Here is a 19,889-nt window from a genome sequence, read left to right on the forward strand (position 1 = left end):
TTTCGACGAGGTCTCACTCGTCATCTTCAGGCTGGTGCTTTCGGCTTCTTGTTACTAGAACAGAGCAGGGTCTCAGTGTTTGAGTTCCTATAAATACTGTTGAGGGGGTGTGGTGTATAGCCTCCAACGTTCTGGGCAGAGAGGAAGTTCCCAGGTTAATGTGCCTTTTCTTCTTTTGTTCATTAATTACTTGAGGGATATCTTGAGTGATTACTTGAGTGATATTCTGAGTACCACTTAGGAGGGTCATTAGGTGTGGATTAGTTGCTAAAGCTTTCGTGTCTTGACCTCTTGAGCTTGTGAAAAGTTTTTCTGAGAAGATAGCTGTACTGCACTTAGTTGTGCTCTGGCTTGGCTTCGTGTATAGGGGCGAGCTGTGGTTTTGTGCCCTGTGCCAGCCAGATCTGTGTAGGGATTGCAGGGGGGTGCAGCATCCGGAGGTGCCACTATGGTTTGGCTACTGGATGGTGTCTGTAATTTATCTGTGGAGAGGGTCTGGGTTTGGGTCTGGTGTGGTTGATTGGAGATGGCGTTCTGTGTGCCTCTGGTTCTGGTGTCGGTTTTTGTGGGGAGGGCTAATTTCCAGATGTCTGGCAGGCGGGACGTGTCGTCACGCTTGTTCATGTTGTGAGGGTGTTTCTCTATCTCGATGGCTTCACATCTCAACAGCCTACACCCCAAAATACAATTCACTATGGAAATAGAAGCCAACAACCAACTTCCCTTCCTTGACGTCCTAATCTACAAAAAACCTGATGGCTCCCTAGGACACACTATCTACCGGAAAAAAACACACACCAACCGCTACTTACATGCACAATCACACCACCACCCTGCACAAATAAACTCCGTAGCCAAGACTCTCATCTCCAGAACCAAACGCCTGGCTGACAAAGACCACTTGACAACTGAGTTACAGAATCTCTCAAATGTGTTAATCGCCAACGGATACCAGCAAAACAGGGTTACGAAGCTAATCCAAAAAGAAACACCCCCCAAAAACCAAGACACAGAAGAAAACAATGGCATGGCCCTCCTTCCTTATATCAAGGGCACTACAGATAAAATTAGCAAAATCCTCCATAAACACAATATCAAAACAGCCTTTTGCACCAACCAAAAAATAGCCAATATCCTCAGAAACCCAAAAGATAAAATCCAGTTAGAAAACCAAGGGGTCTATGAAATACCCTGCAAAGTCTGCCCAGCCACGTACATTGGACAAACAAACAGACGAATAAATGCACGTATCGCAGAACACAAGAATGCCGTCAAAAAAGAAGAAAAAACTTCCTCTCTTTACCAACACATGAAAGAAACAGGACACGAAATTAATTTTGCAGATTCCAAATTGCTCTTTAACATGGAACATCACCACAAGAGAATAATCATGGAAGCCATCGAGATAGAGAAACACCCTCACAACATGAACAAGCGTGACGACACGTCCCGCCTGCCAGACATCTGGAAATTAGCCCTCCCCACAAAAACCGACACCAGAACCAGAGGCACACAGAACGCCATCTCCAATCAACCACACCAGACCCAAACCCAGACCCTCTCCACAGATAAATTACAGACACCATCCAGTAGCCAAACCATAGTGGCACCTCCGGATGCTGCACCCCCCTGCAATCCCTACACAGATCTGGCTGGCACAGGGCACAAAACCACAGCTCGCCCCTATACACGAAGCCAAGCCAGAGCACAACTAAGCGCAGTACAGCTATCTTCTCAGAAAAACTTTTCACAAGCTCAAGAGGTCAAGACACGAAAGCTTTAGCAACTAATCCACACCTAATGACCCTCCTAAGTGGTACTCAGAATATCACTCAAGTAATCACTCAAGATATCCCTCAAGTAATTAATGAACAAAAGAAGAAAAGGCACATTAACCTGGGAACTTCCTCTCTGCCCAGAACGTTGGAGGCTATACACCACACCCCCTCAACAGTATTTATAGGAACTCAAACACTGAGACCCTGCTCTGTTCTAGTAACAAGAAGCCGAAAGCACCAGCCTGAAGATGACGAGTGAGACCTCGTCGAAACGTCGCCTAGACACCCCAACTCTTACACGGGAAGACACCCGAAGACACCAAAACCTGCATTCCTGTACCCGTGAAAATCTACGAAAGCAAATATATATATATATATATATATATATATATACACACACACACACACACACACACACACACACACACACACACACACACAGTGGTACCTCGGGTTAAGTACTTAATTCGTTCCAGAGGTCCGTACTTAACCTGAAACTGTTCTTAACCTGAAGCACCACTTTAGCTAATGGGGCCTCTTGCTGCTGCTGCGCCGCCAGAGCACGATTTCTGTTCTCATCCTGAAGCAAAGTTCTTAACCTGAAGCACTATTCTGGGTTAGCGGAGTCTGTAACCTGAAGCGTATGTAACCTGAGGTACCACTGTGTGTGTGTGTGTGTGTGTGTGTGTGTGTGTGTGTGTGTATGTATGGAACTTTGTAAAGGATAATGAATGGTAATGTTGATAGGATTGTGACACAGATTATGAGGCAGGCTGACTCCTGCGGAAAGTCACCTTCTGTGAGTTGCAAGGTGATGGAAACAATGATGGAGGGGGTTGAGACTAGCACACTTCCTTGTGCATTTACAGTCCCCTTTTCATAATGCCTATTATGAAGATTAAGATGAATGAAGAGGGGAGGGATTTGCTGAATTAACAATTTGAACTGGAATACAGAAAAGGAAGGTGTGAGGAGGTCCGGGAAATAAGCAAATGAAAAATATGTGATGGAAAGACTGAATTGTTTTTTAACTGTTTTTATTTTATATTTTTCTTTTTTCTTCTTTCTTTTTATTTTTGTAATTTCTTGAAAATCTTAATAGATATCTTATAAAAAAAAAGACGTGGGAATTGACCGTATGCATATATGGATATATTATGTGTGAACTTTCCAATTCACAACTTACCCTGTGTGCCTGGTGAAGGGATGTGCATGTCTGTTTCCATGTTGTGCAATTGGCATTCCTGCTTGGCAGGTTGAACTGCAACCTCATTTGCAGCTTGCAACGTAAACAGTCATCTGGAAACTCTGGCATCTTTGAGGAATGATAGTGGCATTCCACTAACCTTTGAGGAGCTGAGATAAACATTCTCTTTAAGTTCTCTACTTCAGGGGCAGAGTTTTCCAGGGCTCTCTGCTGGCTGCCGGCAGCTGTTCCATCTGGCCACATATTCAGCTGGTGGTCTTCACCAATGGAGTGATGCTGGGACCACCGTCCCTGATGGGTTTTGGATTGCAGCCCATTGCTTATTTCAATGAGTAGCTTTAAAAATATATATTAAAATGTTGTATTACTGTTCTTTGAATTAAAGAATGGGTGGCAAGCCTAAGGGAGCAAGGGGTCTGGTTTGCACCAATACTTTGTCTTTAAACTTGTTCCTGATAATCTTGGAGGCTTTTTCATTTAAGTGCAGCCATACCTTGGGTTACAGACGCTTCAGGTTGCTTTTTCTCAGGTTTCGGACCGCCGAAACCCGGAAGTACTGGAACGGGTTACTTCCGGGTTTCGGCGGTCGTGCATGCGCAGAAGTGCCGAATTGCAACCTGTGCGTGCGCAGACGCGCTGCTGTGGGTTGCGAACGCTGCAGGTTGTGAACGTGTATCCCGCACGGATCGCGTACGCAACCCAAGCGTCCGCTGTATAACTTCACACTCTTCTACCCATTTGGAGGAGCTGTTTTGTTTGCAGTACTAAAGTGCAAAGAGAGAGGGAGAGAAATTAGAGTGTTTGGTGACAGTGGAATTACCTAGAAATCAAGTAGGACCAGCAACAAAATGTTACAGCGGGAGTTCTCCTAGTTGACCATGCCTTGTCCTATTCCATTGCACCACCAACAGTTTTTTGTTACCAACCCTCTCAGACATTTAGTATCTCCTAGAGCAGAGATGGCCAAACAGGACCAGAGGTCAGGGATGATGGGAATCGTAGTCCCAAAACAGCTGGAGGGCCAAGTTTGGCCATCACTGTCCCAGAGCATTACAGTTCCCCTCCTGTCTTGTTCTGATCCATCCCTCTTTGCTTCTCAGTGGGTCCATTTTGGCTACAATCCTGGCAACGTTCACCCGAGTTCACTATTAGCATATATGATCTAACAGAAAACCTGGAGATTCGTTGCTAAACCTGGCATGGTAGCAAGTTCCTAAGCTTCATCCACTCATAAGTGGAAATGCTTCCCTTGATAAAAGACGTGCCTGCAAAATGAAATCATAATTTTCTTCCCTTTCTCCCTGCCCTTCTTGCAGTTTACTCTTCACCAAAGTGAAACTGGAATTGGTCCACAAGGGCCCAGAAGAAGCCTTAGTGACCTGTAGGCAAATGTTGCAGCAGTGGCAGATGCTTCATAATGTTTCACAGCTCAGGTAAGAGTTTGCCTCTAATTGGAGTTGCTTTTTGTTCTCTCTGAGGTTGCCTCATCTGTACTACTGTGGATAAATTATCTTATCGCTTTTAGATTGAAGTATACCCTCTGGGTGTGAGCTTAACCTGTAACATAAAAGTTTTTCCAAGTTTATTTTGATGCCATGTGGATGACTACCTACAAGACCTAACATCTGTGCATATGTTTGTCTTAGAAGAAAACACTTTACGTATGGTTGAATGATTTTTTTAAAAAAAATTCAATAATGTTTGAAAGGTTAGGTTGCACTCTTCTCCTTGATATGATGGTTTTCTGTGGGTACTTACTGTGTGGAGGACCATTACGTCATGTAACCCCCTCACCTGCCGTCTGAAGTGGCACAGCCGTAACCCAGGCTTACCACTTTAGAGAGAACTAGGCATTAACTGTCTTTGTAATGATATGTTGAAGCATGAACAAGCCAATGTGTGTGCTCCTGAAGAAAAGATGGATGGTGCTTTGCTCCTCCTGTGGTCCTCATACTGTCATGCTGCTGTAAGCTAAACCAGGGTTTGACTTACTGTTATGTCTGAACCTGGGTTCTTGGCTTACCTCCCCCAGTCAAACCATGGAAGTAACCTTGGCTATAGGATGCGGCTCACCTGGAGATAAACCATTAGTTCGGATGTAACACTAAGCCAAACTGTGACTTAGCTTACTGCAAAGTAACAACATCAGGGCCAAGGGCGAGCGAAGCAGTCGTGATCTTTTCACCAAAGCTCACGTATTTGTTCATTTGCACTAAACCATGGTTTGGCTTATCGTGACATGCAAAACAGGTCAGAGTCAGTGGATCTTGTCCAGAGATTCTTAAGAACCTGGAGTTGATCTTGACTCCAACTGTTATCCTGCAGGGAGGATTCTTACAGCCTCCCCCCCCCCCTTTTAAGGCCTCACATGATTAACATCAGGGGATGCGGGTGGCGCTGTGGATTAAACCACAGAGCCTAGGGCTTCCCAATCAGAAGGTCGGCAGTTTGAATCCCCGCGACGAGCTCCCGTTGCTTGGTCCCAGCTCCTGCCTACCTACCAGTTTGAAAGCACGTCAAAGTGCAAGTAGATAAATAGGTACTCCTTCGGCGGGAAGCTAAATGGCGTTTCCATGCGCTGCTCTGGTTTGCCAGAACGGCTTAGTCATGCTGGTCACATGACCCGGAAGCTGTACGCTGCTCCCTTGGCCAATAAAGCGAGCTGAGCGCCACAACCCCAGAGTCGGCCACAACTGGATCTAATGGTGAGGGGTCCCTTTATCTTTATCTTTATGATTAACATAGCTATGTGTGGGCAAGCAGGCTAATAAACTTTACTGTAGGCTAGTAATTTTTCTGAACTTATTTGCAAGGCTACTTGCGGGAGAGCAATGCTTCTAGATTTTTGAAGTTCATCTTTGGTGTTTCATGTTCCTCAAAAAATGAGAAAGGATATAAAGAACAACAGCGGCAAGAGTTAAGCACATGAGGTTGCAATTCTGCACACACTTAAATGTTTGCAAATCCTATGGAGGGCAGTAGGACTTACAAGCATGTTAGTGGGTCCAGGATTACTCTATATATATGTGCCTGACTAAGAGACCTGAAATTTGTAGAAACTATTAAGCATCTGGCAGCAAGTGCATGAACTGGTGTTATTTTATACCACTTGGAAAGGAGGAGGCAGTGTCATGTAACCAGTCGGGTTTATAAGAACCAGAGCCTCCTAAATAATAACCGTTGTTGCAGCCATGTCTTGTTTGTAGACTGGCAAGTATGGAATCCTAGATCTGAACAGGATCACCAGCCCCACCACTGGGAAGCGGGACTATCCTTCCATCATATCTCTCTCTCTCTCTCTCTCTCTCTCTCTCTCTCTCTCTCTCTCTCTCTCTCACACACACACACACACACACTCACACAATATTACAGCTCAGCCCACAAATTGTTGTCCACAATTGTTGTCCAGAGCTACACTGTACCTGTTGCTGGATTTCAAATCAGGCAAAATAACAGATTAGACTATCATGCAGCGGTTCTCAAACTGTGGGCCCCCAGATGTTGTTGGATTACAACTCCCATCATCCCCTGAGCTCTGGCCTTGCTAGCTAGGGGTGATGGGAGTTTTAGTTCAACAACATCTGGGGACCCGCAGGTTGAGAAAGGCTGGATTAGAGCTAATCTGAAGTCATCCCCAACTGGGCCAGATTGCTTGCCAAATTCCACCACTGCCATCACACAAACCCACATAAATTGGCCCTGGAAGAGAACCCATCTCCCATCCCCATTGGTACAGCATAAGCCTCTTAATCTCAAGGTCATGGGTTCAGTCCTCACAGGTGAAAGATTCCTGCATTGCAGGGAGTTCGACTAGATGACCCTTTTGATCCCTTTCAGCTCTATAATTCTATGATACCCCAGGAAAGCTGTAGCCAGGTAGTGATGCCAGGAGTTCTTGCAAGTCTGCCTAGAGACCAGCTCTGCCACAGGTTTTCCTTGGTGCCCAGGCAGCAACTGCTAACTGCTTCTCTCCAGCTGTGTTCTATGTGGTCATTTATTGTTATGCAGAATTTTTCTTTAAGAAATGAAGTAAAACATGATTGCTGCTGTAATTTGAATTTCCAGTCCTCTATTTACACCACCTGAAAGTGTTTCCACAGCCCAACGTGCGCATAGACAGCGAGTTCTCTGATCGTAACACAAATCAACACTTGGCCCCTGCCGTTAGTTCTTGCCTGGTGATTTGCAGATCAGGTTACAGTTACGAACTCTTAAGTTCATAACTGCCCTTGAAGATGCTGCAGAAACTTCAATTAGCGCAAAAGGCTGCCACCCGTGCTGTTGAGCTGGCATTCTCATACATGCCACTTATCTGGCTGCCAACTGCTAGACAAGCCAGGTTGAACTAGGCCCTGGGAGACCAGGCCATAGCTGTCAACCTTCCCTTTTTTTTGCGGGAAATTCCCTTATTCCAGCGCCGTTTCCTGCTGCTATCCCGGATTGTTAGGTATCCCGTAGACTGTCCCCGGGACAGGTGAGGCTGCTGATCCCTTATTTTCAAATCTGAAAGTTGGCAGCTATGGACCAGGGTTCAAATCCCCACTGGGTGACCTTGGGCCATCCACTGTCTCTCAGCCTATCCTACCTCACAGGGTTGTCACACAGATAAAATAGGGAGGGGGAGAACCACGTACACCAATTGAGCTCCTTGGAAGAAAAGTGTGGTATAAATTTGGCAAATAAATGTCCAGGCCTAGTTCAAGATGCTGGTCTTGATCTTTAAAACCCTTCTGAACCTCTGACCAACACTTAAGTTCCTCACAGAAGCTTAGGTTCAGTTGACCACACAAATCAAGGCCTTTTCTGTTGGAGGCTCCTGCACTCTGGAATATTCTCCAGTAGGAAGCAGATATGATTCTCTTTCTGTTGTCTCTTTAGAGGCATAATGCATCTGGCTGTTAACCAGAAGGTTGGTGGTTTGAGCCCGCCCAGGGGTGGCCGGCATGCAGTGAAATATTTTTTATAGCGTAACAGTTAGGGCCAGAGGCGCGAGCTTGCAAGGGGCGTGGGGGGGGCGATGTCATGTGTGTGGCATTCTGATGTTGTGCATATGAGCATCACACCTCCTTCCCTAAGCTGAGCAGAAACTTCCAGAAGGCTTTGTGAAGGAGGCTCCAGGGCTCTGACATGTCGATGGAGCCATTTTGCCTTTTTCCAAAAGCCGACAGGTAAGGGGGGTCAGGATTACAGCCTGAAATATACGTTTGTGTGTGTGTGTGTGTGTGTGTGTGTGTGTGTGTGTGTGTGTGTTTTACTGTTTTAGTTGATGATTTCAAATTCTTGGTGATTTCCTTTTCCTTAAAAAAAGGGGGGGGGACAATTTCAACATTTCTTTGATGGCAGTATGTTCCTCTCTCCCTCCCCATTTAAATTAATTTCCTTTTCTTCTTCTCCTTCTTCTTCATGGAGAAGCCAGAAATTTCAGGCGAGGCAATCTCTCGCTATGATGGGCAGCCTCAAAAACCCATTTATCTATTTCAGCAAGCTGTTTGGAACAGAAAGATCATAGAAAAGAGGGAAATAAATAAATAAATAAATAAATAAATAATGATTTCTCTTTTTATTAAAAAAAGATAATTCTTTATCCTATGAATAGTGTTACAGAAATAAGAGGGTGATAAAAACAACAACAGTCCTCAAAATGAGAATATGTAAGCTACAGAAAAAAAGAAAAAGTTATTAACAAGATATAAAAGATAGCTGCAACATCGAAGGAAAAAACCATGGATGCACGCCGTCATGAAAATTACTGTTCCGGAAACAGATAAATGTGGCTCATTTCTCTCTAAACCTATCAACGTGCTGCCTAAAACAACTCCTTCAAAAATAGGTTAATTATGTTAGTCAAGCCGTGCCCCAGATATTATTATTACTATTATTATTATTATTATTATGAGCCAGGTAAACAGAATTTGATTTCCGACCGACCGTGGGTGGAAATAAGATCTCCACTCTTACGCAATGAGGAAAAGGAGAGGCAAGCCAGATTTCCGGAGGGACTAAACTATGCTTGACTGAAATGTGCCAAATTCCTCAGAGCTGCGTCCATCACCAGCAGCAGCGTCTCCACATCGCCTTGCTAGTTTGCTCTGTCAGAATGCCTCGCAGGGGCGTTGCTTGTGTGACACAACCAATTCCCATCTCTTCAACAGAAATTTCCCCCCCCCCCCAACACGGTGCATTCTGACAGCTCCTATCACATACGCACAGATGTTTTCAGCTTTCAGGGCTGGTGGCAATTGGATGAGATATGATGCTCACTTGGTAGGCCTGTTCCTCCTGCGCTTCCCATAAACAACCATCCGTCACCTTGTGGCCATTGTCATTCCCTTGCAGTGATCAGGAGAAGGAAAGCAGCCTGGCCGAGGCGCCGCTAATCAAGAAACACAACAGCATGTATCTCACTCTCCCCGATGCCCATGACACCGACTCTGGTAAGAGAAACAAAGCAGAAAATGTCTGGCAGCCCGAACCCAGCGCAGACATTCGCATGAAGGTAGACTTCCTATCCAGGATTTGTGAAGCGGCTTCCTGGCAGTAGGCTGTTTATTCCCATGAGTGTGACATGAGGGATTGTTGTTGTTTAGTCGTTTAGTCATGTCTGACTCTTTGTGACCCCATGGACCAGAGCACGCCAGGCACTTCTGTCTTCCACTGCCTCTCGCAGTTTGGTCAAACTCATGCTGGTAGCTTCGAGAACACTGTCCAACCATCTCGTCCTCTGTCGTCCCCTTCTCCTTGTGCCCTCCATCTTTCCCAGCATCAGGGTCTTTTCCAGGGAGTCTTCTCTTCTCATGAGATGGCCAAAGTATTGGAGCCTCAGCTTCAGGATCTGTCCTTCCAGTGAGCACTCAGGGCTGATTTCCTTAAGAATGGAGAGGATTGATCTTCTTGCAGTCCATGGGACTCTCAAGAGTCTCCTCCAGCACCATAATTCAAAAGCATCAATTCTTCGGCGATCAGCCTTCTTTATGGTCCAGCTCTCACATCCATACATACGTGAGGGATATATTCACTAAATAATCGAAGATTTCTCTGAGCAAGCAAAGCAACCGCCCACAGAGGAGGTTGCCTGTTGAGTTTCAATGCTCATCATGGCGAATTTCCAATCTGACTCTGTTGGGGTGGGTGATAACAACAACTATTATATTTATATTTATATGCTACCTATCTGATGGGTTGCCCCAGCCACTCTGGGCGGCTCCCAACAAAATACTAAAAACACAATAAAACATCAACCATTAAAAACTTCCTTGAACAGGGCTGCCTTCAGATGTCTTATAAAAGTCAAATAGTTGCTTATTTCCTTGACACCTACAGGTGGGCGTTCCATAGATCAGGCGCCACTAGCAAGAACTCCCTCTGCCTCGTTCTCTGTAGTTTTGCTTCTCGCAGTGAGGGAACTGCCAGTAGGCCCTTGGAGCTGGACCTCAGTATCTGGGGATAAATGATGAGGGTGGAGACACTCCTTCAGGTATACTCACCCGAGGCTTGTGCCTACCTTAAAGCCCTGCGGGCTTGGGATCCAGGTGTCAGTAGACATGCTCTCTCCCTAAACCCATCAATGAATTGTGAACACAATACATGAACTCTTAAAATCCTGAAGAGGCTTCTCAATAGACAAGGGTGAAGCCTAGTCCCATGTACAGCAATGGAATACTCAAAAATTATTGTTATTATTTATTAAATGTGTACACATCCCTATACCCATGGGTCTCAGGGTGGTTCACAACATAAAATCCCAATATAAAAAGACAAAATACATATTAAAAATAAAAACAAGAACGAACTAATAATCCCCTCCTCCCCAACACATTTTAAAAGGGCATTGGATTTCAATCAAAAATAGATGCCTGCTTAATATATACAGGTCACCAAACAGCTTTTCCTAGAGACAAATTTGCATGTAATGGCTGGGATGTAATTGGGCACCAAGGGAAGGCACAGGGAGGTCTGTTGTTGCCTTGGCAAAGTTCCAACCTGACCTGGAAGCTTTTATTGTTCTTCCAGGTCAAGGGGAGCCAATGGCTGGCCTGGGCAGGCAGAGACATTCCAGAACCTAGGGACACTTAAGCCCCTAGGAAACCATTCATTGTGTAGTCCCCGTAGCTCACCATGTTAGGTACAAGTCTTTGAATCAGATGGTTACTGGTTCTACTCCCGGGAGATCCTGACACTGAGCTTCCGGATGGCAGGCTTTTTAAATTTGTATTTTCTTTTAAGATCAGCATTCATATAGCTAGCTGTTCTTTCAGAAAGCCTTTTCCTTAGCTGCATAGGAATGTGTCTCCGTGAACAGCTCCTGTCCTTCTGAAAGAACCTTTACCGTATTTTTCGCCCTATAAGACGCAATTTTCCCCCTCCAAAAATGAAGGAGAAATCTGGGTGCGTCCTATGGGGCGAATGCAGGCTTTTGCTGAAGCTTGGAGAGCGAGAGGGGTCGGTGCGCACCAACCCCTCTTGCTCTCCAGGCTTCAGGAACACATCCGCAGCCTAGGCAGCCCTGCGGGAGGTCCCGCAGGGCTGTCTAGGCTGCAGATAGCAGCCTGCCGCCCAGCGCGAGGGGCGCCCTGAAGCAGAGCGCCCCCTGCGCCCGGCAGACATCCGCAGCGTGGGGAGCCTTGCAGGAGTTCCCTGCAAGCCTCCCCACGCTGCGGATAGCAGCCTGCTGCCCAGCGCGAGGGGCGCCCTGAAGCAGAGCGCCCCCCGCGCCCGGCAGACATCCGCAGCGTGGGGAACCTTGCAGGAGTTCCCCGCAGGGCTCCCCACGCTGCCGATAGCAGCCTGCTGCCCGGCGGGCGGGTCGCCCTGATGCAGAGCGCCCCTGCCGCCGGGCAGACATGGGCCAGCCCCACAAGCTCGGGGGACAGCAGGGAGGCGCAGCGCCGCCATCCCGCTGTTCCTCGACCTGGTTCGGTTTCCCCGACCTGCTTTTTGGGGGGAAATAAAGGGAAAAAAATTTTCCTTTATTTCTCCCCCCAAAAAACTAGGTGTGTCCTATGGGAAGGAGCGTCCTATGGGACGAAAAATACGGTAAATGATTCAGCCACATCAGTAGGGACCATCTGTAGGTATTTCTTCCACAGAATCAGCCCCATCTATGTGTCTGGGTTGTTTAAACAAACCCCAGCCATGTAGGAGCATCTAAAAGACAGTGTTGCCTGTGAATGTGGTGGGAAACATGTGTAAATAAAATCTATTTTCTGATCACTGTGTGGAGTTAGCTTTTCTTGGCTGTCTGCAGAACATAATGTTATCTGTGTGAGCGGTAGCCCCTCAGTGAGATCTAAAGTTCTGTCCAATTATAACAATTTTTTTTCTTAAAAACACACACAAACAAATACAAGGTCCAGTTCTCTATATCATTTTCTACCATTTACTTTGTATGCTGAAGTTGCATCAGAATATACAGCATTTTGGCACTGGGCACACAACCTAGCTTCTGAAAAATATATAAGCTTTGTACTGAGTTCCTGACCATTTTTCGTCCTAGCTTACTACTGTCTCCTCTGCCAGTTGGTAACCGTCCTGGGTCTCAGCCTTGTTTTCTTTCCCAGCCATGCTCCCTTACCCATTTCTCTGGAAATTAACTGGCATTTTGCTGGAAATGCCAGGAATTCAGCCTGCTAATCTGCTAAGCTAGTTAGTTTCCGGTTCTCAGAGTTGCGAAGCTGTTCTTGAAAAGGTGTGGTCAATGCCTGCTTGAAATCTAGAAAGCTTGTTTTGCTGCTGTATAACATTTGTGGCTGCTCGGAAGCATAGTGCCATGTTTTCCCTCACAACAAGCAAAGCCAAAATAAAATATGAAAAAATAGCTGAACGAAGTGGAGAAAATATGCCAAGTGTTGTGCAAATGTACAGAAGTTTAAATCATATATACAAACGGCAGAATCCAACTTCTGGTTCACAGATTTAATTTATTTAAGACAGGTATGGCCAAACTTGGCCCTCCAGGTGTTTTGGGACTACAACCCCCATCATCCCTGATCACTGGTCCTGTTAGCTAGGGATGATGGGAGTTGTAGTCCCAAAACATCTGGCCATGCCTGCTTTAAGACAAACACGGGTCTGGACTCTTCTGGAAAGCTGCCTAATATACATATCTTCACCCTTGGTTTAGATCAGGAATGGAGAAAGGAGCTCACTCCCCACCTCCATTAGCTAAAGAACAATATTTTGATTGGATAACTAGATTAGTATTTTTTGAGTGTATTTATTTGTTTGTTTTCAGGCTCCCAGCGAGCATCTTCCATTGCAGCCTCGCGGCTGGAGCAGGCCATGTCTGAATTCACCATGCACAGCACAGCCTTGAAGCAAGGGCCTATGCAGCTGTGGACGACGCTGGAACAGATTTGGTTGCAGGCTGGTAAGTCTGCTTATTCTTTTTAAGACGGTTCCATACAGTGCTGTTTTCCTAGATAAAGAGGTGCCGGAACTCACTATGAACACCTCCCTTGTTCTCTTACAATTGCAATGGCGGCCACCTGAGAGGTGCCGGAACTGAGTTCCGGTGAGTTCCTGCTGGAAAAAACCCTCTGGTGCAATGTATCAGGTTTGTTTTTAGCTGGTGACAGCCCTTTATGGCAAAAAAATGGTTGTTTATATTATTATTATTATTATTATTATTATTATTATTATTATTATCACAGTGGTACCTCGGGTTACATACGCTTCAGGTTACAGACTCCGCTAACCCAGAAATAGTGCTTCAGGTTAAGAACTTTGCTTCAGGATGAGAACAGAAATTGTGCTCTGGAGGCGCAGCGGCAGCAGGAGACCCCATTAGCTAAAGTGGTGCTTCAGGTTAAGAACGGACCTCCGGAACGAATTAAGTACTTAACCCGAGGTACCACTGTATTATTATTGATTTCTATACCACCAGTGGCGTAGCGTGGGGGGTGCAGGGGGGGCCAGCCGCACCGGGCGCAACACCTGGGGGTTAGGGTTAGGGGGCGCAAATCCATGGGTTAGGGGGCGCGAATTACTTGCCTTGCCCCGGGTGCTGACAACCCACGCTACGCCACTGTATACCACCCTTCATCTGAGGATCACAGGGCAGTTTACAATATAAAAACACAAAAGTACATAACATAGTAACAAACAAAAAGAATACCCCTCCACACATACCCCATTTAAAAGGCTTCGTAACAGTAAGAGCAATTCAAGGATGGAACCAATTGCCTAGCCGTGGGACAGTGGGCTCTCCCTCACATCTTCAAACAGGGACTAAGCTGCCATCTCTTGAAAGTAATCTTACCTTTGAACTTCCTGCTCTGAATGGATTAAGCTTAAGACCTTTTTCAACTCTGGTTCATTCCATTCCAACTCTACGAATGCTTTCTATTCCAGTGTTCACCCCATTCTGTTATTAGTTATTATAAAGCACCTCTGTTTTTTAGGGACTGAACAAAAACTAAGAAAACCGCACAGTCCCTCCCCAAAGGCATTACAACCTATTAGTCTCAATGCAAAAGGGCAGAATGGGGACAATTTACAGGGATACGTACCAGAAAACAAGGGTCATTCCTAGTAAACAGGGACCTTAGGAGAGTGTGAAGTATTTGGCAATCTGTTTCCCCCAGAATTTTGTTGGCTATTGGCTGAGAGCTGCTGCAACTCTTTGCATATCAAAACTTTCTTTTCCCAGCCCATAAGCCTCGTTTCCTAAGCTGACCCCTATTCCTTCTGCTTGTAATACTGTATTATTTTAAGCCTTTTCACTTGACTGCAATTCTCCAGTCCGCTTCCACTGCTGGTTCTCTCTGAGCTATGCCCATGCTTTACCAAATATGGCCACTCGCAGAAGACTTTGCTCCAGTAATTCGATCCCTGGCTTGGCCGAATGCCCTCCGTGTGGAGCCTTGCAGACCTCGCCAGGTAGACCATTTCTCCGTCTTTCACAGCGCCGGGGCAAAGGGAGGACCGAAATACCTCTGCATTCTCCCTTCGAATTCTCCAGCAAAACTGAGCAAACCATTCCCGATCCCCTGGGAGAAAATTAGATATTTGCCCTTAAAGAAATATTGGCACGAATACACCATCAGTGTGCACTGCAGTTGGAATGGAGGGTAGTCATAGCACAGCGAGCTGATGGAAAACATCTGTTCTAACCATGTTGTGTGTACAGTAGGAGCATTTTAAATGTATTTATTTATTTTATTTGTGATGGACAGATTAGTGTGAGCCTAGATTTCAGATTAGGAGCAAAGGTGGGGTTATATCGACAGTCAGCGAACTTTACAAAGTCAGGGGCTGGAATGTTTGTCTCCAGGTTGCCCACAACTGCACTGGCAGACTCCGCTGCTTCTCTAGGGAATACCGGTCAGCGTGTGGGTCAGTCGCTGCTGGGCCTCCTTCCCACTTCCAGACAGACATGCTGCTCTACAACCAGTCAATCACCTTTGCTTACAGTTACAGCTCCCTTCCCTAATGAAATGGCTTTGCCATGACCAAGGAGCCCAACATGGTGTCAGTAACCCAACTCTGAGCACAAAAGACAGCAGACGGTTTTCTGCATCACCTAAGCCTCCTTTCTGCTAGAGCTGCGGGTGGGCAGCCTTCAGTTTGCAGGGATTACAGATGCCACCTTAGATGGTTTACAGTGGGGTAGCTAAATTCATGGAGGATATGGCTATCGTAGCTTCTAGTCATGATGGCTAGATTCTTCCTCCTGGGTCAAAGGCAGCATGCCTCTGAATGCCGCCAGCTTCTGTGAAACAACAGCACTCAAGCCCTGCTTGTGCTCTTCCTATAATATTCTGGCCACAGGATCCCAGATTAGATAGGTCCTCTGTCTGATATGGCAGGGCTTTTCTTAAAATCTTAGATTACAACGGGGGGAGAAATATGTTTTAGGTTCACCTCCTTAGCTGTTGTTTTAGAAGGCCACAGGGACCATAATTTGGCCTCCATAATTTGGTCTGTCCACCATGTCTTTCTGCTAATTCACCTGAGTAGGGCAGTCTGTTTTGTAACTTTGCACTGTCTTGTTTAATTAGGCTACCTATCCATAGCCACCTGTGTTCAGAGCTTGGGTTACAGGGGTGGGGGCAAATGATGCCTAGTCTGCTTATTTGCTGATATGGCTTCCTAAGGACCTGCTTTTAGAAGGCTATGAAAGGACACGATGTGGGAAAAACTGGGAAGAATGAGTGGTGAGAACTGTGGAATCCATGAAGTCCTTACCTATCTTCCCTGCCCCCTCCTAATTCAAGCACTGTAGTTGAGGGAGGAAGTGTCTTAGAAAAGACCCAATAAAAACATCTGTATGCAAACTGCAAGGGGACACATAGAAGCTTCCTTGGTAGGGATCTAAGGAGAAGCAAACTAGTTCAGCATCTTAGAGAGAAGGTAGTCCTTCCAATCAGTCCTGGGTGTCGGAGGGCCCTTGAATCTCCTAAGGTTCAACATTGGCCGGTTTGCATCTTGCTTTCACAACCTATCTGGGAGAAGAAAAGTACATTTTCCGCATAAACTCTGCCATGAATTTCTGAGACCTTGCAGTGGCTGGTGGGGGATTCTGCTATGATGATGAGTCTCAGGCTGTTTCCTGAAAAGGAAAACCAGAGGTCTCCTGTTTGAGAACTTCCTGGTTAGAGGATATGGCCCTGCCTCCATCCTTTAACTAAGAGGACGAGTCTCCTTCAGTGCCTCCCATCTCTCCAACCTCACAGAACTGCAACATTAGGCAAGGAGCTCTACAGCCCAGCCTGCTCTTCCAGGGAGGCAGAGCTTACCCCACCAGCCATTTTTGCCAGCCTCCATAAGGCCTCTGTTGGCTTTCGTTTCTACTGAAACAACATCTTCTTATAGCTACCTTAAAAGGAAAGAGCTTCAGCCAGCTCGCTTGGAGCTATCCAGAGTCCTATTTTTGTCTGTCATCTGTGTAAGCAGGCTTCTGACTGGACGTCCCCTGCTTTGGTGTGACTTGACTTTGCCTACCTTGCCTGGACTTTGCCTACTTGATCTGGCCTTGGCTATTGTAGTTTGGCTTTGTCTATCTTGATGAGCCTTTATTTTGCCAGATTCTACCAGCTTCCCACACAAGACTCAAGTACCCATGGAACAGGATAAATTCAGCAACATCAACTCTATCCCTCCTTCCCCCCTACCTGCAGTGGCTACTAAAGGACTGGAGGCCTTGGGTCTCAGGTGGTTCATTCTGCATAAATCCACTTTTTTAAAAAACAGACAAAAATCAGAATTGCTTCTGCCTATGCAGTGCTGGGGAGAATGATTCTTGACATCAGCTTTGGAAAGCGTCCAGAGGTACAGAGCAGTTGGCATTTTACATGAGCCAGCAATAAGCTCTGCTCCTTTTTATTGTGCATCAGTGGCAAGTTGACATGGTTTGTCCAGCAACAAAAGGCTGTCAGAAGTAATACAAGTCAAGCAATAGCTTTGCATGTCTTCTGCAGAGGGCAGGCAATCTATGGAGCGTTTGCTACTGTTCTCAGGAAATGGAGGCGAAGCAGCGATCAAACCATTTATTCCCCCAATCTGGTACCCTCCAGATGTTGTTGGACTACAACTCCCACCATCCCTGGCCATTGGCCAAGCTGGCTGTGGCTGATGGGAGTTGGAGTCCAAATATATGGAGGTCACCAGGTTAGGAAAGGCTGCATTAAGGATACCTACTTCTGAACCCAGGAATGTTCTTGTCACTTGGAAAGGGCTCTTTCTATGTTGCCAAGCTTGGGATTTTGCAATTCTCGTTGTGCTTCTCCAGGAGATCTATGGAGATCATCTCCTCCCCCTTCTCTTCCTCCTCCTCAGAAGGAGGTCATGAGACCTACAGGGCAAATTGTCTTGGATTGAGATCATTATCTAAGGTGTTACCATCTGGGAGGACTGTGGGGGCCTAATAGGATATGGCACCTTCTTCAAAACAGCATTAAGCCCCCACAAAATAAATAAATGGCTAGCTAATAATTTTTTGCAATGAATCTTGCTTTTCCGCACATAACTACTGATGGTATTTCTGACATGTGGAAGAAAAAGAAATCAAACCCTCCTTCCAATATATATCATGTATGCAGTCTCCTTGTATGGTTGGCCTGGAGGTGACATTTTCTCATCCCGGGTCATCTAACCAGCAGAGATTTACAAGCCTAATTCAAACAGTTTGTCGTTCTTCCAATCTGATTTCTGCTGAGCGCTCTGTAAATTAGTTCCATAGATTAGAAGTGCTTCTGGTTCAGCAGTAAGCAGAATAAATGACTAATAGGAGCATACAATTAAATTTCTTGGAAGCACAGGTTTATTGCAAGCCAAAACAATCTCCCTTTGTCATACCATTTTTCTTCCTTGTTGGCTAGACTTGCATCCTTTCTCTGTTCAGCTGCCCCTTTCCCTCTCCTTCTGTCAGAAAGATTCTGTCTCTTGTTTTGTTCTTAATTCAAAGTAGCCAAGTTGCAGATCTACTTTTCCACACGCACAAAATCAACGTTGTGCAAATTAAGCCTCCCATGCCATCCTTTAAGGATTATCATTCCCCTAGCAAGTACATGGGCTGGGCCTTCAATTAGCCTTGCTGCCTTGTCATTCTTGTTACACTTCTGGCTTTGATTTTGATTTTTTTTGGTCTTTAAATGTTTAAATGAAGAGGCTTGATAGGCCCCCACAAATTCATAGCGGTAAAAGGCTGGAAAGGGCTGCTTAGCTCCCTCTCCATCCCCCTTCTTCCCATCCTCCCCCCAATCATTTCTTTTTCTTTTTTGCAAGTGGAATTATATTGTTGGTTGCTAACAGATTGACGAATATGGTAATGCCCTTATGCAATATTCCTCCTGCTATCCTCATTTAGCTCCCAACTCTGCAAGATACTTCAGCGCGTGCGCACCTAGCATTTATGCATGTGAATTAAGCCCACTGGTTTTCATGCTCAGGGTTCTCCAGGTGTTTAAACACCTCTCTGGAAAGCAGGGGACGGGAAACCCTTTTCAGCCACAGGGCCCCATTACCTCACATCCAACCTTCCAGAGCCACATGCCGGTGTGGTGGGTGGAGCCAAAGTCCAAAGTGGGTGGGGCAATGCATAGTATCGTAGAATTGCAGAGTTGGAAATGCTTGGAAGGCAGCTCTGCTTTACCACCAACCAGAAGGGACCCTGAGGCTCATCTAGAAGCCTTCCTGCACTGCAGGAATCCTGCCCACAGCCATCCCTGGTGGGGTTCGAACCAGCAACCTTCTGGTGAACAACCAGATGCACTGACCCCTCGCACCAAGTGTCTGCATGTGACTCTTAGCTTTGTACAGTAGGCGACTGTGGCGTTTGCCCTCCTAGGTGTGTGACATCATACTGGGTTCGTAAGGAAAGGGTTAACTAACTGTAAAATGACTAACCAATGGGAACCTAAGGGGAGGAGTTAGAGTTAGAGTTAGGGTGGTTGAGAAGTCAGAAGTCCGGAGTTAGAGAAGAGATAGAGAGGATAAGTCTGTGGGTTGGACTAGTCTGATGTGAGAGAGTGAGAGAATTTGTTAAGAGGAGTCAGTCAAACAGTTGAGAGAATCAGTCAGAAGGTATTAGGAAGTTATAGGCCGGTAAAGAAACTAAGGTTAAGAAACTGACAGGCATATTATCTGAGAAACCATAAACTTGTTAATGCTTATAAAATAAACTTGTTTATTTGGTTCAATTTTAACAACTGTCTGGACTAAGTGTTTTACCCGAGAGTAACGGCTTGGTGGCAGCGGGGAAGCGAGCACAGTGGTGGCACAGGGATCAATAGACCGTTAAACGTCCGGGGGCCCTGTGTGATCGCCACAGCGACATTCCACCCACACAAAAGCCAGGTCTCTACTCATACACACACACCATTTGCAGTGAGCAAGAAGCAAGATTGCAATTCAAGGACAGATCCTTGTTTGGCTAAAGCAGTCAACGAGGATAGAAAGCAGGACTG

The 19,889-nt window shown here is 45.9% G+C and overlaps 1 protein-coding gene and 1 long non-coding RNA gene across 5 annotated transcripts in view; one reads left to right on the forward strand and one right to left on the reverse strand.

Annotated features, from left to right (window-relative positions):
• TTC7A (tetratricopeptide repeat domain 7A) overlaps nt 1-19,889 on the forward strand; it is a 192,311-nt gene that overhangs the window by 121,862 nt on the left and 50,560 nt on the right. For both annotated transcript variants that reach the window (XM_081188507.1, XM_081188508.1), the window contains exons 16-18: nt 4,302-4,418; nt 9,322-9,419; nt 13,217-13,351. In XM_081188507.1, coding sequence (XP_081044633.1) covers nt 4,302-4,418; nt 9,322-9,419; nt 13,217-13,351 — 350 coding nt within the window. The remainder of the gene's footprint in view (nt 1-4,301; nt 4,419-9,321; nt 9,420-13,216; nt 13,352-19,889) is intronic.
• Nucleotides 8,195-11,305, reverse strand: LOC308584242. Of its 3 annotated transcripts, XR_014006692.1 has the most exons (4): nt 10,683-11,305; nt 10,487-10,537; nt 9,247-9,416; nt 8,594-8,791 (listed from the first exon to the last, which is right to left on the reverse strand). It is a non-coding gene; the product is annotated as an uncharacterized lncRNA (long non-coding RNA). The 3 variants fall into 3 exon arrangements; XR_014006691.1 differs by lacking the exons at nt 8,594-8,791; nt 10,683-11,305 and adding an exon at nt 8,195-8,470 and having other exon boundaries at nt 10,487-10,660; XR_014006693.1 differs by lacking the exon at nt 10,683-11,305 and having other exon boundaries at nt 10,487-10,660.

This window comes from Podarcis bocagei (assembly GCF_964188305.1).
Source record: "Podarcis bocagei genome assembly, chromosome: 3".
Classification (NCBI taxonomy): Eukaryota; Metazoa; Chordata; class Lepidosauria; order Squamata; family Lacertidae; genus Podarcis; species Podarcis bocagei.